At 43.5% G+C, this 12555-nt stretch overlaps 1 protein-coding gene across 2 annotated transcripts in view; it reads left to right on the plus strand.

Moving 5' to 3' along the window:
* Positions 1–12555, plus strand: part of pik3r4 (phosphoinositide-3-kinase, regulatory subunit 4) — a gene marked incomplete at its 3' end in the record, with an annotated part of 63265 nt that overhangs the window by 23747 nt on the left and 26963 nt on the right. For both annotated transcript variants that reach the window (XM_079569312.1, XM_079569313.1), the window contains 5 exons: positions 1981–2202; positions 3922–4095; positions 4163–4308; positions 6450–6653; positions 10759–10954. In XM_079569312.1, coding sequence (XP_079425438.1) covers positions 1981–2202; positions 3922–4095; positions 4163–4308; positions 6450–6653; positions 10759–10954 — 942 coding nt within the window. The remainder of the gene's footprint in view (positions 1–1980; positions 2203–3921; positions 4096–4162; positions 4309–6449; positions 6654–10758; positions 10955–12555) is intronic.

Genomic DNA, 12555 nt, shown 5'->3' on the forward strand with positions numbered 1-12555 from the left:
CTAACTAACTAACACACACAACTACGACTCAGGTAACTGTTAACTAACTAACTAACTAACTAACTAACTAACTAACTAGCACAACTACGACTCAGGTAACTGTTAACTAACTAACTAACTAACACACACAACTACGACTCAGGTAACTGTTAACTAACTAACTAACTAACTAGCACAACTACGACTCAGGTAACTGTTAACTAACTAACTAACTAACTAACTAACTAACTAACACACACAACTACGACTCAGGTAACTGTTAACTAACTAACTAACTAACACACACAACTACGACTCAGGTAACTGTTAACTAACTAACTAACTAACTAACTAACTAACTAACTAGCACAACTACGACTCAGGTAACTGTTAACTAACTAACTAACTAACACACACAACTACGACTCAGGTAACTGTTAACTAACTAACTAACTAACACACACAACTACGACTCAGGTAACTGTTAACTAACTAACTAACTAACTAACTAACTAACTAACTAGCACAACTACGACTCAGGTAACTGTTAACTAACTAACTAACTAACACACACAACTACGACTCAGGTAACTGTTAACTAACTAACTAACTAACTAACTAACTAACTAACACACACAACTACGACTCAGGTAACTGTTAACTAACTAACTAACTAACTAACTAACACAACTACGACTCAGGTAACTGTTAACTAACTAACTAACTAACTAGCACAACTACGACTCAGGTAACTGTTAACTAACTAACTAACTAACTAACACAACTACGACTCCGGTAACTGTTAACTAACTAGTTAAAGGAACAGGCCAGCGTTTCTCCACACTGAGATATGTTCTTACCTGAGCTGTGACGAGTTCTTTAGGACCTGTCTGATCTTCAGTCACGTAAACACAGCGCAGACGGCGTTAGCATTTAGCCTCTCCCTCTCTCCTCTATAGCTCCAAAACAGGTCAAGATAGAAGCTACCAAGCTCTTCCACGTTTTCCCTATTTAAATATGGTTACGTGAAGTGTTCCACTACAAAGTATAATTACACACAATTAAACAATGTGGATTTTCTAAGCGGATAAAAGGGGGGACTATATTGTAAGGCGTAATAATACCAGGAGTAATTCGAAATCCGCACAGTAAAGTGAAGATTACTGCGCGGATTTCGAACTTATGTTTAAATGATAAACATAAGTCATTTTTTTGTCATTTTTTTGTCATTTTTTGTCATTTTTTGTCATTTTTTGTCATTTTTTTGTCATTTTTTGTCATTTGTTTGTCATTTTTTGTCATTTTTTGTCATTTTTTTGTCATTTTTTTGTCATTTTTTTGTCATTTTTTTGTTTTTTGTTTGTCATTTTTTTGTCATTTGTTTGTAATTTTTTTGTCATTTTTTTGTCATTTTTTTGTAGTTTGAAATCCGTGCAGTAATCTTCACTTTACTGCGCGGATTTCGAACTCCTCCTGGTATTATTACGCCTTACAATATAGTTCCCCCTTTTATCCGCTTAGAAAATCCACATGGTTTAATTGTGTGTAATTATACTTTGTAGTGGAACACTTCACGCCCCGACATCGCGCGGTGGTCGGGGACAGTGCCCCCCGGGAGTGGCAGACCCGGGTGGAGGTGGGACCGGGGTCTCTCCAGGTCAGGTCTACTCCAGGGTGCTGGAGAGGAGAATCCGGCCGATAGTGGAACCTTGGATCAGGAGGAACAGTGCGGTTTTAGTCCTGGTCCCGGCACTCTGGACCAGCTCTGTACCTTCTACGGGGAGTTCGCCCAACCAGTCCAGGCGCTCCACGAGATGGTGCAGATGTTGCTAGTGTTCCTGATGTTGTGTCTCCTCCTCCTCAGAGCTCCAGGCGCTCCATGAGACGGTGCAGATGTTTCTAGTGTTCCTGATGTTGCGTCTCCTCCTCCTCAGAGCTCCAGGCGCTCCACGAGACGGTGCAGATGTTTCTAGTGTTCCTGATGTTGCGTCTCCTCCTCAGAGCTCCAGGCGCTCCACGAGATGGTGCAGCAGAAGGTGGTGACGCTCCTCTCGGACCCGGAGAACATGGTGAAGCAGAGTCTCCTGGATAACGGCATCACGCGCCTCTGCGTGTTCTTCGGGCGACAGAAGGCCAACGACGTCCTGCTGAGTCACATGATCACTTTCCTCAACGACAAGAACGACTGGCACCTGCGCGGAGCCTTCTTCGACTCCATCGTGGGTAAGAGTCAGGTGACCATGGGGGGTGTTATGGTGAATATTGAGACCATATTAAATGAAAACCGGAGAGAAGTTATCCTGAATCAAGCGTGCAGGTTTATTTAACATATGCACATGGAGACACATCAAGTACCTGGATACAAGATGCTCTGAAGAACAGTTCACAGCTCACAGTATTTATACACACAGACAGCACAATGATCATACGATTATGGAACGCCCCAATGGTGTAATGGGTCAGATTGACCTAAGACATTCAGAGACCCTGACGAAATGTATAAGACAAACGTCGCCAAAGCGAGGACACAAACACCCTGTCTCCAATTCTAGATAAGATGTCCTGACCTTGACCAAGCAGGTGCAAATGATGTAATGGTCAAAGGAGTCTTACAGTGTTGAGATACATAAGGCGCCATGGACAAGTAAAGATAAGAAAAGATAAGATGATACTTTATTGATCTCACAGATGGAGAAATTGCATTCGATGAGAGAGCATCCGGCAGCAGCACCATTCAGTGGCACCACTCTTTTTCCACTCTTTTGTTTCTTTGGTGAAAGATGGTTGTGTCGCGGCCGCCATCTTCACTGTTTTGGTCACAGGAGGAGCACTGGTTGATGGGAAATCCGTAGACGATGACCACGGCGGTGGAGCTCTTGCGCTTGGCCACGATGTTCTTGGCCACACAGCTGCCAATGACCATGAGTGAGAGATAAGCTGGATGTGAGAGCACGAGTGAGTGAGGACAGAAATCCTCCGCCCGATCGCACCAACTCGTACACAAACATGCACCTGAACTCTAGTACATGAGGTGATGCTCACTGAATATAGGTCACTGTATGTGATGGTCAAATATCCATAAAGCATATGTGACATGATGAGAGGAATAAACAACTAGTGGTTCAGATTTCCATAACGGTGGGAGTGGTTTAACTCAGTCTCACCTGTGTTTAACTCAGTCTCACCTGTCCTCACCTGTCCTCACCTGTCCTCAGGCGTGGTTTAACACCTGTCCTCACCTGTCCTCACCTGTCCTCAGGCGTGGTTTAACACCTGTCCTCACCTGTCCTCACCTGTCCTCAGGCGTGGTTTAACAGTCTCACCTGTCCTCAGGCGTGGTTTAACACCTGTCCTCACCTGTCCTCACCTGTCCTCAGGCGTGGTTTAACAGTCTCACCTGTCCTCAGGCGTGGTTTAACACCTGTCCTCACCTGTCCTCACCTGTCCTCAGGCGTGGTTTAACACCTGTCCTCAGGCGTGGTTAACAGTCTCACCTGTCCTCACCTGTCCTCACCTGTCCTCACCTGTCCTCACCTGTCCTCACCTGTCCTCACCTGTCCTCAGGCGTGGTTTAACACCTGTCCTCACCTGTCCTCAGGCGTGGTTAACAGTCTCACCTGTCCTCACCTGTCCTCACCTGTCCTCACCTGTACCTGTCCTCAGGCGTGGTTAACAGTCTCACCTGTCCTCACCTGTCCTCACCTGTCCTCACCTGTCCTCACCTGTCCTCACCTGTCCTCACCTGTCCTCAGGCGTGGTTAAACCTGTCCTCCGGCCTGGTGTAACAGTCTCACCTGTACCTGTCCTCAGGCGTGGTGTAACAGTCTCACCTGTACCTGTCCTCAGGCGTGGTGTAACAGTCTCACCTGTCCTCACCTGTCCTCACCTGTCCTCACCTGTCCTCCGGCCTGGTGTAACAGTCTCACCTGTACCTGTCCTTAGGCGTGGCGGCGTACGTGGGCTGGCAGAGCTCCTCCATCCTGAAGCCTCTCCTGCAGCAGGGTCTGAGCGACACTGAGGAGTTCGTGATCTACAAGGCTCTGAACGCTCTGACCTGCATGTGTGAGCTGGGGCTGCTGCAGAAACCGCACCTGTACGAGTTCGTGTCCGACATCGGTGAGAAACTCCTCAAACCGGATCATTCACGTCTTTACTTTGTCTGAAACTTATCTTTAAACTTCAGCTCCGTTTCTCTGTCACCCGAACCTGTGGATCCGCTACGGCGCCGTGGGCTTCATCACCGTCCTCGCCAAACACCTCAACGTGGCCGACGTCTACTGCAAACTGATGCCTCACCTGCACCCCTTCCTGTCCCAGCCCATCATACAGGTGAGTCTGATCCCAGCCCCTCATACAGGTGAGTCTGATCCATCATACAGGTGAGTCTGATCCCAGCCCATCATACAGGTGAGTCTGATCCATCATACAGGTGAGTCTGATCCATCATACAGGTGAGTCTGATCCATCATACAGGTGAGCCTGATCCATCATACAGGTGAGTCTGATCCAGCCCATCATACAGGTGAGTCTGATCCAGCCCATCATACAGGTGAGTCTGATCCATCATACAGGTGAGTCTGATCCCAGCCCATCATACAGGTGAGTCTGATCCCAGCCCCTCATACAGGTGAGTCTGATCCATCATACAGGTGAGTCTGATCCATCATACAGGTGAGTCTGATCCCATCATACAGGTGAGTCTGATCCCAGCCCCTCATACAGGTGAGTCTGATCCCAGCCCCTCATACAGGTGAGTCTGATCCCAGCCCATCATACAGGTGAGTCTGATCCCATCATACAGGTGAGTCTGATCCAGCCCCTCATACAGGTGAGTCTGATCCCATCATACAGGTGAGTCTGATCCCATCATACAGGTGAGTCTGATCCCATCATACAGGTGAGTCTGATCCAGCCCCTCATACAGGTGAGTCTGATCCATCATACAGGTGAGTCTGATCCCATCATACAGGTGAGTCTGATCCCATCATACAGGTGAGTCTGATCCATCATACAGGTGAGTCTGATCCCATCATACAGGTGAGTCTGATACCAGCCCCTCATACAGGTGAGTCTGATCCCATCATACAGGTGAGTCTGATCCCAGCCCATCATACAGGTGAGTCTGATCCATCATACAGGTGAGTCTGATCCATCATACAGGTGAGTCTGATCCCATCATACAGGTGAGTCTGATCCATCATACAGGTGAGTCTGATCCCATCATACAGGTGAGTCTGATCCCCTCATACAGGTGAGTCTGATCCCATCATACAGGTGAGTCTGATCCATCATACAGGTGAGTCTGATCCCATCATACAGGTGAGTCTGATCCCATCATACAGGTGAGTCTGATCCCATCATACAGGTGAGTCTGATCCCAGCCCATCATACAGGTGAGTCTGATCCATCATACAGGTGAGTCTGATCCATCATACAGGTGAGTCTGATCCATCATACAGGTGAGTCTGATCCATCATACAGGTGAGTCTGATCCCCTCATACAGGTGAGTCTGATCCATCATACAGGTGAGTCTGATCCCATCATACAGGTGAGTCTGATCCCATCATACAGGTGAGTCTGATCCCATCATACAGGTGAGTCTGATCCATCATACAGGTGAGTCTGATCCCATCATACAGGTGAGTCTGATCCATCATACAGGTGAGTCTGATCCCATCATACAGGTGAGTCTGATCCCATCATACAGGTGAGTCTGATCCCATCATACAGGTGAGTCTGATCCCATCATACAGGTGAGTCTGATCCATCATACAGGTGAGTCTGATCCCTCATACAGGTGAGTCTGATCCATCATACAGGTGAGTGTGATCCCATCATACAGGTGAGTCTGATCCCAGCCCATCATACAGGTGAGTCCACACACAAGTGAAAAAAAAAAAAAAAAAAAAAAATTGAACAATTTGAAAAAAATTAGGAAGACGGTCAGGGGGAATAAAATAGGGTCATAAATTAAGGAAAATTAGGAACAATTTGGCAAAAGTTTTTGAAAAAGAGGACAAAATAGAAAACAAAAAACAATTGAGAAAAATGTAATGAAGATGTTTCCCTATTTTTGGTCGTTGTAGATCGATAACGAGCTGGTTCTGTTTGATAACGAGCTGGTTCTGTTTGATAACGAGCTGGTTCTGTTTGATAACGAGCTGGTTCTGTTTGATAACGAGCTGGTTCTGTTTGATAACGAGCTGGTTCTGTTTGATAACGAGCTGGTTCTGTTTGATAACGAGCTGGTTCTGTTTGTCAGATTGATAACGAGCTGGTTCTGTTTGATAACGAGCTGCTTCTGTTTGTTCAGATCGATAACGAGCTGGTTCTGTTCGATAACGAGCTGGTTCTGTTCGATAACGAGCTGGTTCTGTTTGATAACGAGCTGGTTCTCTTTGATAACGAGCTGGTTCTGTTTGATAACGAGCTGGTTCTGTTCGATAACGAGCTGGTTCTGTTTGTTCAGATCGATAACGAGCTGGTTCTGTTGAGCGTCCTGAAGTCGCCCGTGAGCCGCTCCATCTTCGACTACACGCTGCGCTCCAAAGACATCTCCAGCCTCTTCCGCCACCTGCTGCTCAGGCAGAAGCAGCGCAGCGGCTCCATCCCCGAGTGCCCCCCCCCAGAGGACCCCCACATCGGGCAGTTACTGAAGAAGCTGCTCTCACAGGTCAGTCTCTACACAAGCCTTTTACAGATCTGAGTGACTGAGCTTCAACCAAACCAACACCAGGAGATGTTTCACTGATGACCGGTTTATTCCAAAACTAAAGCCTGAAGCCAGATCCAGGCCGTGTTTTTGATCCGGTCCGTGTTTTTGATCCGGTCCGTGTTTTTGATCCAGGCTGTGTTTTTGATCCGGTCCGTGTGTTTGATCCGGTCCGTGTGTTTGATCCGGTCCGTGTTTTTGATCCGGTCCGTGTGTTTGATCCGGTCCGTGTGTTTGATCCGGTCCGTGTTTTTGATCCGGTCCGTGTTTTTGATCCGGTCCGTGTTTTTGATCCGGTCCGTGTTTTTGATCCGGTCCGTGTTTTTGATCCAGGCCGTGTTTTTGATCCGGTCCGTGTGTTTGATCCGGTCCGTGTTTTTGATCCAGGCCGTGTTTTTGATCCAGGCCGTGTGTTTGATCCAGGCCGTGTGTTTGATCCGGTCCGTGTTTTTGATCCGGTCCGTGTTTTTGATCCGGTCCGTGTTTTTGATCCGGTCCGTGTTTTTGATCCGGTCCGTGTTTTTGATCCGGGCCGTGTTTTTGATCCGGTCCGTGTTTTTGATCCAGGCCGTGTTTTTGATCCAGTCCGTGTTTTTGATCCGGTCCGTGTTTTTGATCCAGTCCGCAACAAAAACCCCCAAAAATGACAAAAAACTCAACAAAAAAACAGAAAAATCCAGCAAAAAAAAGAGAAAAATTGAGCAAAAAAAAAGACAAAAATCCAGCAAAAAAAAAGACAACAAAAATAAAATAAAAAGTGACAAAAGAGCAGCAAAAAGTAATGAAAAAGTGACAAAAACACATAAGGGAAATAAAAAGTGACGACTATGGCAAAGAGGAGAGAATGGATTTGGTAAGAGGTTAATAGTTGGTGCATTGCCTTTAAACTGTTTTGGGTCTGATGCTGTTTCCATGGTTACCACCAGGGAAGAAAGAAAATCAAGGGAAAATCTGGGATTAGGAAAATATTTGGTAAAAACTGACCACATTTAAACCCCGTCCATTATTTAGATTTCGTCTCTGAAATATCAGCACTTTGTCCATTTGTGTGAATAAAGCGCTTTAGTTTTGTCCAGCAGGGGGCAGTGTGAGCCCACAGTTCTGTCGTTACCGCAGAAGTACAGATACTACAAACAATAGCAGTAGTACAGATAGTACAAACAATAGCAGTAGTACAGATAGTACAAACAATAGCAGTACTACAGATAGTACAAACAATAGCAGTAGTACAGATAGTACAAACAATAGCAGTACTACAGATAGTACAAACAATAGCAGTACTACAGATAGTACAAACAATAGCAGTAGTACAGATAGTACAAACAATAGCAGTACTACAGATAGTAGTAGTACAAACAATAGCAGTACTACAGATAGTACAAACAATAGCAGTAGTACAGATACTACAAACAATAGCAGTAGTACAGATAGTACAAACAATAGCAGTACTACAGATAGTAGTAGTACAAACAATAGCAGTACTACAGATAGTACAAACAATAGCAGTAGTACAGATAGTAGTAGTACAAACAATAGCAGTACTACAGATAGTACAAACAATAGCAGTAGTACAGATACTACAAACAATAGCAGTAGTACAGATAGTAGTAGTACAAACAATAGTAGTAGGAGTTGGGACAGGCCTGGGATTTGGAGAAATGAAGAGTTTAACCTCTTAACTCCCACTTGAACGGATTCCATTTTCTCCAGTTTGGCTTTACCCCAATCAAAAAGCTTCTTGGGATAAAGCACCAAAAATGAGAAGAAAACAAGGATCTAAACGCAACCACAAATGTGACAAAAAATTCAACCAAAAAGTGACAAAAAAGTGACAAAAATTGAAAAAAATAAAAATCCATTTCAAATGAGGTTCTACACAGGCCTGTGTAATGGCCAAAGAGGACAGAATGCCTTTGGTTTAGGCGGGAGGTCAGAGGTTCATCAGAGGAAGAAGCTTCTTTGTGTTTTGGCCCAAAGCCTCAGAGAAACAGAAGCACAATAATGACACAGAGTTTATATCTGACTTTATTCTGTTTCAGAACAGCTTTAAACTGTTCAGTGAGACGGAAACAGAGGGACATGGATTATATTCTATTATATTATATTAGAGTCGCGTCTCAAACAGAAGCTCCAGTTTATCTGAGACACATTTACAAACTGATGTCAGACGACGACACAGCCTGTGCTTCAGGTTCTGTCGTTAATGAGAAACATCAGGAACAAACCAGGAACAAGTGTGTGAATGTTCTCCTTCATCAGGAACTGTAAAAACAGACATCAGGGAATCGGCAGTGAGGCATAAATCTGAGTGAAGGATTTACATCATCCACATCATCCACACTGTTTCTTCTGTTCATTGTACTGGAGAAAGTCCCTCTGAGATCTTCCTCTGTGGCCCTGAGGTTCTCATGGTCACTGTTGTTGTAGCCGTTTATTCTTTATCTCTGTCTGAAGCTGATAAGAGCTCAGTGATTCAGCTTTGGACAAACACGTGTTTCTGTGGTGTTTCTGTGGAAGCGACGCAGCTCTGGGATTCTGAGGAAACGTCTCCAGCTGTTCTTCAGCTGCTCAAACCGCTGCTGCTCTTTTGTCTCTGAAGAACAAGCCGGTGAAATGTGTTTGAAAAGGGCGACATTAAACACGATCTTCACGGCCCTGGTTCAGTTCCAATCCTTTCAGTTTCACACGTCTGCTTCGTTTGATCCTTTTTCTTCCTCTGGAGCCGCCGGGTCGACTGTCGGATTCTCCAGCGTCAGAGAAGAACATGTGAACATCAGAACACTTTTCACACCAGGCCAAACACGGCTTCTTTCAAACCAAACCTGGTCCCATAATGAGCTGGAGCTGGTGTGTCTGAGAGTGTGTTTGGTTTTCATGCTGTTCTGGGGACTTAGAAACATGTGCATTTGTTTTTATGACTTTGTGTGAGCGGGGAGGGGCTACATCCTGGTACAAAGCATCCAAACAAACAAACTAACCCCTCCGGACCGAGCTTTACCCAAATCTAAAAGCTTAAATAAAGGCATCCCAAAACAAAAATGTGCTGGAAAAGCAATAAAAAGTGACAAAAATTCAACCAAAATGTGACAAAAATGTGACAAAAATTTAACAAAAAATGACAAAAATTTAACAAAAATGTGACAAAAATGTGACAAAAAATCAACAAAAAAATGACAAAAAAATGACAAAAAAATGACAAAAATTAAACAAAAAATCAACAAAAATTCAACCAAAATGTGACAAAAATTAAACCAAAATGTGACAAAAATTCAACCAAAAAATGACAAAAATTCAACAAAAATGTGACAAAAAATGACAAAAAATGACAAAAAATGACAAAAAAAATGACAAAAAAATGACAAAAAAAATTACAAAAAATGACAACAATTCAACAAAAATTCAACAAAAAATGACAAAAATGTGACAAAAATTCAACAAAAATTCAACCAAAAAGTGACAAAAATCAACAAAAAAATGACAAAAAATGACAAAAATTCAACAAAAACTCAACCAAAATGTGACAAAAATTCAACAAAAAATGACAAAAATGTAAAAAAATTCAATAAAAAATGACAAAAATGTGACAAAAATGTGACAAAAATGTGACAAAAATGTGACAAAAAAGTGACAAAAAAGTGACAAAAAAGTGACTAAAACACAACAAAATGTGACGAAAACGTGACGACAAAGCAATGAAAAAAGCGAAAAAAACAAAAGAGACAGAAACTCGCCAAAAAGCCACAAAAAAGTAATGAAAAAGCAACAAAAACATGACAAAAACGCAGCGACAATGTGACAAAAAGTTCCCGTCACTTTTCTAGATTTGAGCTTTCAAATGAGGCGTTACAGTGTCGCTCTCCAGTTAAGAAGCCTTTAGATTTGGGCAAAGCCGAACTGGAGAAAATGCTCTGGGTTAAGGCGGGGGGTCAGAGGTTAACGTGTGTATTTGTGGAAGTGTCACGTTTACGCTGACCAGAGTCCAGGGCTGTGTTTCAGTCCCAGTCCGGCCCTGGTGTGACCCGTCTCTGACCCGTCTCTGACCCGTCTCTCCCCCGTCTCTCCTCAGGGCCTGACTGAAGAGGAAGAAGACAAGCTCCTGGCGCTGAAGGACTTCCTGCTGAAGTCCAACAAGGCCAAGGCGTCGATGGACCAGGCGCAGACGGAGCACGCTCAGAACGGCCTCATCGACCTCGCCACGCTCGGCATCATGGGACGCCAGGCCGACCTCGTGAAGCCGCGCGGCGACACCGACGACAAGAGAGGTACGTGACTCCATCTTAAAGCTCCTCAGGGACTCCTCCTGGTCCTGCAGCAGGTCCACGGAGGCTCAGGGTCTGCACTACATTAAAGAGGGGGTGTTCTGCTTTAAAGAGGGGGTGTTCTGCTTTAAAGAGGGGGTGTTCTGCTTTAAAGAGGGGGTGTTCTGCTTTAAAGAGGGCGTGTTCTGCTTTAAAGAGGGCGTGTTCTGCTTTAAAGAGGGGGTGTTCTGCTTTAAAGAGGGGGTGTTCTGCTTTAAAGAGGGGGTGTTCTGCTTTAAAGAGGGGGTGTTCTGCTTTAAAGAGGGGGTGTTCTGCTTTAAAGAGGGCGTGTTCTGCTTTAAAGAGGGCGTGTTCTGCTTTAAAGAGGGGGTGTTCTGCTTTAAAGAGGGGGTGTTCTGCTTTAAAGAGGGGGTGTTCTGCTTTAAAGAGGGGGTGTTCTGCTTTAAAGAGGGGGTGTTCTGCTTTAAAGAGGGGGTGTTCTGCTTTAAAGAGGGGGTGTTCTGCTTTAAAGAGGGGGTGTTCTGCTTTTGTCAGTCCCACAGCACCAGTCTATATCTCACTACAATGATGACAAACCTTCTGTTGGTCTGTAAATGCAGTAAATTAGAATAACTGCCTTGTATAAAATGTCTCTCTCAAAATGGCTGTAGTGAATGTCTTGAAATCGGCCTCTGTCTCTTTAAGAACCTCTGAGCCTTTAGACACGCCCCCTCCACACGCTGTCTGTGGCATCAGTGGGGAGGGGGTTCTGCTGAGGAGCAGTGGTTGGTTACTCGGCTGGTGACCAAAGCTCGGAGGCGTCTCCAGGAGGTGGGGGCGTTCCTAGGAGGACTCAGGCAAACCTATCCCTAAAATGGCCGCCATCGGCCAAAAATTCAACAAAAATGAAAAAAAATCAACAAAAAAATGACAAAAATGTGACAAAAATGTGACAAAAATTCAACAAAAATTCAACAAAAATTCAGCAAAAATTCAACAAAAATGTGACAAAAATGTGACAAAAATGTGACAAAAATTCAACAAAAATTCAACAAAAATTCAGCAAAAATTCAACAAAAAAATGACAAAAATTCAACAAAAATGTGACAAAAATGTGACAAAAAATCAACAAAAAAATTCTACAAAAATTCTACAAAAATTCAACAAAAATTCAACAAAAATTCAACAAAAAAATGACAAAAAAATGACAAAAAAATGACAAAAATTTAACAAAAATTAGACAAAAATGTGACAAAAAATCAACAAAAAAAATAACAAAAAAATGACAAAAATGTGACAAAAATTCAACAAAAAAATAACAAAAAAATAACAAAAAATGACAAAAATTCAACAAAAATTCAACAAAAAAATCAACAAAAAAATGACAAAAATGTGACAAAAATTCAACCAAAAAGTGACAAAAATTCAATCAAAATTCAACAAAAACTCAACAAAAATGTGACAAAAATTCAACAAAAATGTGACAAAAATGTGACAAAAATTCAACAAAAATTCAACAAAAATGTGACAAAAACCTATCCCTAAAATGGCCGCCATCAGAGTTTTTACAGATTACTCAGAAATACGTGAATGTGCCAAGGCAACACTTCAGCCATGTTTTTAAT

The sequence above is a fragment of the Gobius niger genome (assembly GCF_951799975.1).
Source record: "Gobius niger genome assembly, chromosome: 13".
In the NCBI taxonomy this organism is placed as follows: domain Eukaryota; kingdom Metazoa; phylum Chordata; class Actinopteri; order Gobiiformes; family Gobiidae; genus Gobius; species Gobius niger.